At 63.6% G+C, this 11,301-nt stretch overlaps 1 protein-coding gene across 1 annotated transcript; it reads left to right on the top strand.

Annotated features, from left to right (window-relative positions):
* Nucleotides 1-1,745: 1,745 nt before the first annotated feature.
* On the top strand, nt 1,746-6,367 carry LOC137466724 (uncharacterized; the record flags this gene model as incomplete). Its single annotated transcript, XM_068178406.1, has 3 exons — nt 1,746-4,404; nt 4,493-4,587; nt 6,228-6,367. Coding segments are annotated over 3 exons (2,829 nt in total), but the record flags the coding sequence as incomplete, so codon positions are not given.
* Nucleotides 6,368-11,301: the final 4,934 nt, after the last annotated feature.

The following is an 11,301-nucleotide window of genomic DNA, read 5'->3' as shown; positions in this document are numbered from 1 at the left end:
CATTAATAAACGCAACAAAATAAAACTCTCTGGGTTTATAAATTAATTCACATTTGTTTGTGAAAAAAATAAATAAAATTCAGAATTGCCCTTAATGAGGTTGTGGCCCCCTTAAGGGAGGGGGCGGGGCTTGTGAGGGGGCGGGGCTTGGGGAGGGGCCTCGCTCTGGCCCCGCCCCCTCGGAGCCGCAGCTGCCGAGACCCAAAAACCCAAATTGGGCTCAGGGAGCCCCGGAGCAGCTCGGAGCCCCCGGGGGCCAGCGCAGGTACGGCGTCACCTGTGTCACCCGTGAGTGACCTCTGTGTCACCTGTGTCACCTGTGTCACCTGTGTCACCTGTGTGTCACCTGTGTCACCTGTGTCACCTGTGTCACCTGTGTGTCACCTGTGTCACCTGTGTCACCTGTGTCACCTGTGTGTCACCTGTGTCACCTGTGTCACCTGTGTCACCTGTGTCACCCCTGTGTCACCTGTGTCACCTGTGTGTCACCCGTGAGTGACCTCTGTGTCACCTGTGTGTCACCTGTGTCACCCGTGTCACCTGTGTGTCACCTGTGTCACCCGTGAGTGACCTCTGTGTCACCTGTGTCACCTGTGTCACCTGTGTCACCTCTGTGTCACCTGTGTGTCATCTGTTACCTGTGTGTCACCTGTGTCACCTGTGTCACCTCTGTGTCACCCGTGAGTGACCTCTGTGTCACCTGTGAGTGACCTCTGTGTCACCCGTGTCACCTGTGTCACCTGTGTGTCACCTGTGTGTCACCTCTGTCACCTGTGTCACCTGTGTGTCACCTCTGTGTCACCTGTGTGTCACCTGTTACCTGTGTGTCACCTGTGTCACCTGTGTCACCCCTGTGTCACCTGTGTGTCATCTGTTACCTGTGTGTCACCTGTGTCACCTGTGTCACCTCTGTGTCACCCGTGAGTGACCTCTGTGTCACCTGTGAGTGACCTCTGTGTCACCCGTGTCACCTGTGTCACCTGTGTGTCACCTGTGTGTCACCTCTGTCACCTGTGTCACCTGTGTGTCACCTCTGTGTCACCTGTGTCACCTGTGTGTCACCTCTGTGTCACCTGTGTCACCTGTGTGTCATCTGTTACCTGTGTGTCACCTGTGTCACCTGTGTGTCACCTCTGTGTCACCTGTGTCACCTGTGTCACCTGTGTCACCCCTGTGTCACCTCTGTGTCACCTGTGTCACCTGTGTCACCTGTGTGTCACCTGTGTCACCTGTGTCACCTGTGTCACCTGTGTCACCTGTGTGTCACCTGTGTCACCTGTGTGTCACCCGTGAGTGACCTCTGTGTCACCTGTGTCACCTCTGTGTCACCTCTGTGTCACCTGTGTGTCACCTCTGTGTCACCTGTGTCACCCGTGAGTGACCTCTGTGTCACCTGTGTGTCACCTGTGTCACCTGTGTGTCACCTGTGTCACCTCTGTGTCACCCGTGAGTGACCTCTGTGTCACCTGTGTCACCTGTGTGTCACCTGTGTGTCACCTCTGTGTCACCTCTGTGTCACCTGTGTCACCCGTGAGTGACCTCTGTGTCACCTGTGTGTCACCTGTGTCACCTCTGTGTCACCTGTGTCACCTCTGTGTCACTCCTGTGTCACTCCTGTGTCACCTGTGTCACCTGTCCCCTGTGTCCCCGCCGCGTCCCCTCCCCCGGTGACATCCCCTCTGTCCCCCAGGTCCCCCCCATGGCCGAGGGCGGCCCCTCCCCCGCTGTCCCCCCCGGGGAGGTGACAGAGCCCGGCCCCGCCCGGGGGACAGCCCGGGGGTGGCACCGGGGGTGGCACCGGCACCCCCTGGGCCAGCGGCGTCACCATCACTGTCACCGCGGCGCCGGCCGAGGACAGCGGGGACACTGGGGACATTGAGGGCATCGGGGACATTTGGCATATCGGGGACGTCAGGGACATCGGGGACACTGGGGACATTGAGGGCATCGGGGACATTTGGGATATTGGGGACGTCAGGGACATCGGGGACACTGGGGACATTGAGGGCATCAGGGACATCGGGGACACTGGGGACTTTGGGGACATCAGGGACACCAAGGACATCGGGGACGTCAGGGACATCAGGGATACTGGGGACATTGAGGGCATCAGGGACACTGGGGACTTTGGGGACATCAGGGACACCAAGGACATTGGGGACACTGGGGACACCAAGGACACTGGGGACTTTGGGGACATCAGGGACACCAAGGACATTGGGGACTTTGGGGACATCAGGGACACCAAGGACATTGGGGACGTCAGGGACATCGGGGACATTGGGGACACCAAGCACACTGGGGACTTTGGGGACACTGGGGACATTGGGGACATCGGGGATGTTGGGGACATTGGGGTCACCAAGGACACTGGGGACATTGAGGGCGCTGGGGACATCGGGGACATCGCGGTCACCACGGATGGAGGACAGGGCGGTGTCCCCATCCCGTGTGACAAGGACGTTGGGGACATCGGGGACGCTGGGGACGTTGGGGCTGTCCCCACGCTGGATGCCGCTGTCCTGAGGGACAGGGACACTGGGGACAGGGACACTGGGGACAGGGACGTGCCAGCCCCGGGGGACGAGGGTGGCGGTGACAGCAGTGTCACAACCCCGGGGGACATTGGGGACAGGGACAATGGGGTCAGGGATGCTGGGGACAGCGATGCCACCACCCCGAGGGACACTGGGGACAGGGACAGCGGGGTCAGGGACATTGGGGACAGGGACACTGGGGACAGGGACACTGGGGACAGCGATGCCACCACCCCGAGGGACACTGGGGACGGGGACACTGGGGACAGGGACACTGGGGACGGGGACATCCCTGCCCAGCTGCTCAGGGACCCTGGGGACACTCAGGCCTGGGCCCTGCAGGACCTTGGGGACAGGGCTGTCACCGCCCCGGGGGACAGCGGAGACACGGGTGTCACCGCTCTGAGGGACACCGGGGACAGGGGGCACGGGGATAGGGGGGACGGTGACGTCACCGCCCCGGGGGACGCTGGGGACGTTGGGGACATTGGGGACAGTGACGTCACTGCCGCAGGGGACGTTGGGGACATTGGGGACAGTGACGTCACTGCCACAGGGGACATTGGGGACGTTGGGGACGTTGGGGACATTGGGGACAGTGACGTCACTGCCACAGGGGACATTGGGGACGTTGGGGACGTCGGGGACAGTGACGTCACCGCCCCGGGGACCCTCGGGGTCGCCGCTGTCGCCTGCCGGGCCGGTGGCATCACCATCACCGTGCTGGCCCCGCCCCCGGAGGAGGAGGAGCCAGAGGATGACGTCATCGCCTATGACGTCATCGCCTATGACGTCATCGCGGCGGGGGAGGGCGGTGACGTCATGGAGGGGCGGGGCAGCCCCTCCCCTCCCCCCGCCGGTGACGTCGCTTCCTCGGCGCCGGGGAGAGGCGTCGCCGCTGATGTCACCGCCGATGCCACCGACGGCGATGACGTCACTTCCTCTGTCCCGGAGGGAAGTCGCGCTGGTGACGTCATCGCCGTCGGTGACGTCATCGCCTCCCGTCCTGGGATTGGCGTCACCGATGACGTCACCGCCTCCGGGAGTGGCGTCGCCGACGACGTCATAGCCCCTGGGTGTCACCTCGTTGATGACGTCATCATCAGCCCTGACCCCACCGATGACGTCACTGCCGAGAGCGACTCCTCGCGGGACCTGGATGATGTCACTGATGACGTCATCACCCTGCATGAGCTCGCCGATGACGTCATCACCCCCGAGAGCGACGTCGCCGATGACGTCATGGAACGTGGCTTCCCCGATGACGTCATCACGTGGGGCGACGTCGCAGCCCCACTCCCCGGGGACGATGACGTCGCGCCGGGGAGTGACGTCATCGACGGCGTCGACGGCGTCGTCGCCGTCCACCGCGCCCCTCCCCTTCCTGGCGATGACGCCGTCGACGACGTCGTCCCCGGCGGGAATCTCCTCCATGATGTCATCCGCCGGGATGACCTCACCGATGACGTCATCCACGGATACGGCCTCCTCGATGACCTCACCGAGGACAACGATGATGTCACCTTGCCCGGCCTGTGTCCCCTCACCGGCGATGACGTCATCACCGCCGACGACGTCACTTCCTCCCTGCTGGGTGACGTCACCGGGGACCTCGACGCCGCCTGGGGCGACCTCGCCGATGACGTCGCCGCCGATGACGTCACGGCCGACGATGACATCACGCCCTTCCTGCCCTTGGACCGCCCCCCGGACCCCGACGATGACGACGGCGATGACGTCACCGACGACGTCACCCCGGGGGCGGAGCGGCCGCTGCTCGGGGCCGCCCCCTTCGGCCGCCGCCACGACGTCGGCGACGACGTCGGCGATGACGTCACCGCGGACGCGCCCCGAGGGGGCGGGGCAGGTGAGGGGGCGGGGCAGCGAGATGGGTGTGGCGCAGTGGGCGTGCCCCGCTCTGACCACGCCCCTCCCGCGCCTGGCCCCGCCCCCAGGCGCCCCCCAGACGCCTCCCCCCGGCTGCCCCCTGCTCTTCCTCGCCCTCCTCTGCCTCCTGCTCGCCCTCCTGCTGCTGGCCGGGCTCTGCGCGGTACGGGGGCAGCGGCGCACCTGGGGGGGGCACCTGGGGGGGGGGGACACACCTGGGGGGGAGACACACACCTTGGGGGGGGCACACCTGGGGGGCGCACCTGGGGGGGGACACACCTGGGGGGGCACCTGGGGGGGGGACACACCTGGGGGGGGACACACCTGGGGGGGAGACACACACCTGGGGGGGGCACACCTGGGGGGCGCACCTGGGGGGGGGACACACCTGGAGGGGCACACCTGGGGGGGGGGACACACCTGGAGGGGCACACCTGGGGGGGGGGACACACCTGGAGGGGCACACCTGGGGGGGGGGACACACCTGGAGGGGCACACCTGGGGGGGGGACACACCTGGAGGGGCACACCTGGGGGGGGACACACCTGGGGGGGCACCTGGGGGGGGGACACACCTGGGGGGGCACCTGGGGGGGGGACACACCTGGGGGGGAGACACACACCTTGGGGGGGCACACCTGGGGGGCACACCTGGGGGGGGGACACACCTGGAGGGGCACACCTGGGGGGGGCGGGACACACCTGGGGGGGGAACACACCTGGGGGGCGCACCTGGGGGGGGGCAGGGACACACCTGGAGAGCGGGGGACACACCTGAGGGGGGGCACACCTTGGGGGGGGACACACCTTGGGGTGGGGGGACACCTGGGGGGAGAATGACACATCTGGGGGGGGGGGGAACACACCTGGGGAGGGGGGACACCTGGGGGGGGCAGGGACACACCTGGGGGGAGAATGACACACCTGGGGGGGGGGCAACGGCACACCTGGGGAGGGGGGGACACACCTTGGGGGGGCAGGGACACACCTGGGGGGGGCAGGGACACACCTGGGGGGGGCAGGGACACACCTGGGGGGTGGGAAACCTCACCTGGGGGGAGAACGACACACCTGGGGGGGGGGGCAACGGCACACCTGGGGGGGGGGGACGACACACCTTGGGGGGGAATGACCCATCTGGGGGGGGGAACACACCTGGGGGGGCAGGGACACACCTTGGGGGGGCAGGGACACACCTGGGGGGTGGGGAACACACCTGGGGAGGGGGGACACACCTGGGGGGGCAGGGACACACCTGGGGGGAGAATGACACACCTGGGGGGGGACACACCTTGGGGGGGCAGGGACACACCTGGGGGGTGGGAAGCCTCACCTGGGTGGGGGAAATTTTAGACCTGGGTGGGGGGGAGCAAAAAAATCACCTGGGGGGGAAAATTACACACCTGGGGGGGGGGGAAATTCACCTGGGAGGGAAATTACACCTGGGGGGGCAAAAAATTACCTGGGGGGGGGGGGAAATGACACACCTGGGGGAGGGGGACACACACCTGGGGGGGGAAATTCATCGGGGGGGGGACTCACCTGGGAGGGGGGGAAAGACACCTGGGGGGGGGGGAATTCACCTGGGAGGGAAATTACACCTGGGGGGGCAAAAAATTACCTGGGGGGGGGGGGGGAAATGACACACCTGGGGGAGGGGGGAATTCACCTGGGAGGGAAATTACACCTGGGGGGGCAAATTATACACCTGGGGGGGGAACTCACCTGGGGGGTCCTGGGGGGGGTTCCCGGATTTTGGGGGGTCCCGGGGGGGGGGGGTGCTGACCCCCGACCCTCCCCCCAGGCCGTGCATTACGTCAAGGTTTTCCTCATCAGCTCGGCCGCGCTGGCGGTGCCGCCCCCCGAGGCCTTCCCGTGACCCCAAAATCCCCCAAAAATCCCCCAAAATCCCCCCAAAATCCCGCCGGGATTCCAATAAATCCGATTCACTCACCCTGAAAGTTTCTGAGTCCTTCCTGTGACCCCAAAATCCCCCCCAAAACCCCCCCAAAATCCCCCCAAAATCCCCCCAAAATCCCACCGGGATTCCAATAAATCCGATTCACTCACCCCAAAAGTCTCTGAGTCCTTCCTGTGACACCAAAATCCCCCAAAATCCCCCAAAACCCCCCCAAAATACCCCCAAAATTCCCCCGGGATTCCAATAAATCCGATTCACTCACCCCAAAAGTCTCTGAGTCCTTCCTGTGACCCCAAAATCCCCCAAAAACCCCCCAAAATCCCCCCAAAATCCCCCAAAATCCCCCTGGGATTCCAATAAATCCGATTCACTCATCCCAAAAGTCTCTGAGTCCTTCCTGTGGCCCCAAAATCCCCCCAAAATCCCCCAAAATCCCCCAAAATCCCCCCCAAATCCCCCCAAAATCCCCCCGGGATTCCAATAAATCCGATTCACTCACCCCAAAAGTCTCTGAGTCCTTCCTGTGACCACAAAATCCCCCAAAATCCCCCCAAAATCCCCCAAAATCCCCCCGGGATTCCAATAAATCCGATTCACTCACCCCAAAAGTCTCTGAGTCCTTCCTGTGACACCAAAACCCCCCAAAATCCCCCAAAATCCCCCAAAACCCCCCAAAATACCCCCAAATTCCCCCGGGATTCCGATAAATCCGATTCACTCACCCCAAAAGTCTCTGAGTCCTTCCTGTGACCCCAAAATCCCCCCAAAATCCCCCCGGGATTCCAATAAATCCGATTCACTCATCCCAAAAGTCTCTGAGTCCTTCCTGTGGCCCCAAAATCCCCCCAAAATCCCCCAAAATCTCCCAAAATCCCCCCAAAATCCCCCCAAAATCCCCCTGGGATTCCAATAAATCCGATTCACTCACCCCAAAAGTCTCTGAGTCCTTCCTGTGACCCCAAAATCCCCCCCAAAATCCCCCCAAAATCCCCCCGGGATTCCAATAAATCCGATTCACTCACCCTAAAAGTCTCTGAGTCCTTCCTGTGACCACAAAATCCCCCAAAATCCCCCCAAAATCCCCCAAAATCCCACCAGGATTCCAATAAATCCGATTCACTCACCCCAAAAGTCTCTGAGTCCTTCCTGTGACACCAAAACCCCCCAAAATCCCCCCAAAATCCCCCAAATTCCCCCCAAAATCCCCCAAAATCCCCCCGGGATTCCAATAAATCCGATTCACTCACCCCAAAAGTCTCTGAGTCCTTCCTGTGACCCCAAAATCCCCCCAAAATCCCCCAAAATCCCCCCGGGATTCCAATAAATCCGATTCACTCACCCTGAAAGTCTCTGAGTCCTTCCTGTGACCCCAAAATCCCCCCAAAATCCCCCAAAATCCCCTCAAAAACCCCCCAAAATCCCCCTGGGATTCCAATAAATCCGATTCACTCACCCTGAAAGTCTCCGGGACCATCCCGTGAGCCTTTGAGGGACCCCAAAATGCCCCAAGTTCCCCAAAATTCCTCTAAAATTTTCCCCCAAAATTTTCCCCCAAAATTCCCCCAAAATTTTCCCCCAAAATTTCCCCCAAAATTTCCCCAATCCACCAAAACTCCCCCAAATCTCCTCAAATTCCCCCAAAACTCCCCAAGTTTCCCAAAATTTCCCCAAAATTCCCTCAAATGCCCCCAAATTCCCCAAAATTCCCCCAAATCCCCCCAAATTCCTCTAAATCCCCCCAAAATTCCCCAAATCCCCCCAAAATTTCCCCAAGTCCCCCCAAATTTCCCCAAATTTCCCCAAATTCCCCCCAAAATTACCCCATGTCCCCCCAAATTTCCCAGAATTCCCCCCAAAATCCTCTAAATTCCCCCAAATTCCCCGAAATTCCCCAAATTCTCTAAATCCCCCCAAAATTCCCCAAAATTCCCCAAACCCCCCCAAATTTTCCCCAAATCCTCCCGAATTCCCCCAAAATTTTAATTTTTTTTCCATTTTTGAGGCCGCCCCTGGGCAGTGACAGCGGCGAGTCCGGGCCTGTCCCCACCCTGGGGACACCTGGGGACATTGGGGACATTGGGGACATTGGGGACACAGCCCAGACTTGTCCCCTCCTTGGGGACATTGGGGACATTGGGGACACAGCCCAGACTTGTCGCCTCCTTGGGGACATTGGGGACATTGGGGACATTGGGGACACAGCCCAGACTTGTCCCCTCCTTGGGGACATTGGGGACATTGGGGACACAGCCCAGACTTGTCGCCTCCTTGGGGACATTGGGGACATTGGGGACATTGGGGACACAGCCCAGACTTGTCGCCTCCTTGGGGACATTGTGTCCCGGCCCGGACTTGTCACCTGGTCAAGGGCAGTGGCTCCGGACAATGGGCCATTGTCGCCGAGGTGCCACCACGGGGGGCGGGGGGACGCGGGGATGAGGTGTGGGGACACCTGGAGGCTTTGGGGACACCTGGAGGCTTTGGGGACACCTGAGGGGAGCTCGGGGACACCTGAGGGGAGCTTGGGGACACCAGGGAAGGGTTGGGGACCCCAGGGAGGGGTTGGGGACATCGGGGACGCGGGCAGCTGGGGACATTGGGGACCCTGGGGGACCCTCGTGTCCCGTTGTCCCCCCCCTCGGGGACAGCCCCGTCCCCGCCCCGGGGCACGGCCACCCCCGGTCCCCACCCAGGGGACGTCCCTGTCCCCGAGCCCATAAGTTGGGGACAGCGGGGGGGGGGGGGCTGGCAGCGCCGTGGAGGTGACAATGGGGACACTGGCGGTGGCCCTGGGGACGCTGCTGCTGCTGGGGGGTGAGGGGACACACCGGGGACATGGGGGGGATTTGGGGACATTGAGGGGGATTTGGGGACATTGGGGATATGAGGGGGGATTTGGGGACATCGGTGACATGGGGGGGATTTGGGGACATTGGGGATATGAGGGGGGATTTGGGGACATCGGGGACATGGGGGGGATTTGGGGACATGGGGGAGGATCTGGGGACATTGGGGGGGATTTGGGGACATTGGGGATATGAGGGGGGATTTGGGGACATCGGGGGGGATCTGGGGACATTGGGGACGTGGGGGGGATTTGGGGACATGGGGGGGATTTGGGGACATTGGGGACATGGGGAAGTCTTGGGGATATTTGGGGATATTTGGGACATTTAGGGACAAGGGGGGCACTTGGGGACAAGGAGGGACATCGGGCACACGGAGTGGGGGGGCGGGGGTGGGCACCGGGCCGCGGTGTCGCTGTCGCTGTCCCCAGCCGTGTGCCCCCCACCCCTCCCCAGGCCCCGCCGCGCCCCTCCCTGTCCCCCGAGCCTTGGGGACAGGCGGTGACGTCACTGCTGCAGCCGCTGCTGCCCGCGGGGACAGCGCGGGGGACACGAGGGGACCTGGTCCCAGGGTCTCGGGACGTGGCTCCAGGGCTTGGGGACGTGGCTCCAGCGACACCAGGGGCTTCCCCAAGAGCCGCAGAGATCTTGGGGACGTCCCCGAGCCTCGGCGAGAGCTTGGAGACGTCGCCAAGGAGCGGGGGCGCGTCCCCAAGAGGAGGGGACAGCGGGGACATGGCCCCAGGAACAGGGGACAGCGGGGGACAAGTCCCCAAGGGCCACTCCTGCCTGTCCCGGGACAGGGGACAGCGGGGGACAAGTCCTCAAGGGCCACTCCTGCCTGTCCCGGGACAGGGGACAGCGGGGACAAGTCCTCAAGGGCCACTCCTGCCTGTCCCGGGACAGGGGACACGTCCCCAAGGAGCGGGGACGTGTCCCCAAGAGGAGGGGGACAGCGGGGACAGGTCCCCAAGGGCCACTCCTGCCTGTCCCGGGACAGGGGACACGTCCCCAAGGAGCGGGGACAGGTCCCCAAGGGCCATTCCTGCCTGTCCCGGGACAGGGGACAGCAGGGACAGGTCCCCGAGGGCCACTCCTGCCTGTCCCGGGACAGGGGACACGTCCCCCAAGGAGCGGGCACAGGTCCCCAAGGGCCACTCCTGCCTGTCCCGGGACAGGGGGACACGTCCCCAAGGAGCGGGGACAGGTCCCCAAGGGCCACTCCTGCCTGTCCCGGGACAGGGGACACGTCCCCAAGGAGCGGGGACAGGTCCCCAAGGGCCACTCCTGCCTGTCCCGGGACAGGGGACACGTCCCCAGGAGGAGGGGACACGTCCCCAGGGCCACCCCCCCCGTCAGAAGTGGCCGAAGGTGGCGCCCTTCGGGGACGTCGGGAGCCGCGACACGTCCAGGGACAGCGAGGACAGCGCCAGCCGCGGTGAGGGATCAGGTGGGCACGCGGGCCGAGGACAGCCGGGGACACCCGGGGACACCGCGTCCAGCGCTGTCCCCCCCCGTGTCCCCTCCGCAGGTTGGGGACACTCGGAGGAAGTGTGGGAGCCGCTGTAGCGCCGCGGATGTCGCCGTGTCACCGTCGCCGTGTCACCGTCGCCGTGTCACCGTCGCCGTGTCACCGTCCCCGCGTCCGCCTGGTGCCAGCCGGTCCCTGCCACCTGTCCCCGCCCTGTCCCCGTGTCCCGTCCCGCTGTCCCTGTCACCTGTCCCCAATAAAGGTGAAGCAGCAGCAGCGTCCCCGTCCTCGTGTCTTGGGGACAGCGAGGTGACACCCGCGGGTCCCTTCCCGCCGTGACAGCGCCGGGAGAGGGGACGGGGGACGGTGGCACTCGGTGGCACTCGGTGGCACTTGGTGGCACTTGGTGGCTTCAATTTGGGGACATCGGGGAGGGGGATGGGACGGCGGTGGCGCTTCTTGGGGACACTCATTGGTGTCGGGGACAGTGGTGGCACTTCGTGGGGACACCCCCGGACTCGGCGGTGACGTCACGGCGAGCGCCGTTGCCATGGTGACGGGGGGGGGGGGAAACACACAAAAAATCGCCCCAAAAAAAAAAAAAATCACCCGGAAAACGCCCCCAAACAACCCCAAGATC

This window comes from Anomalospiza imberbis, unplaced genomic scaffold, assembly GCF_031753505.1.
Source record: "Anomalospiza imberbis isolate Cuckoo-Finch-1a 21T00152 unplaced genomic scaffold, ASM3175350v1 scaffold_43, whole genome shotgun sequence".
NCBI lineage: Eukaryota > Metazoa > Chordata > Aves > Passeriformes > Viduidae > Anomalospiza > Anomalospiza imberbis.
This window is presented reverse-complemented; position numbering and strand designations above follow the sequence as displayed.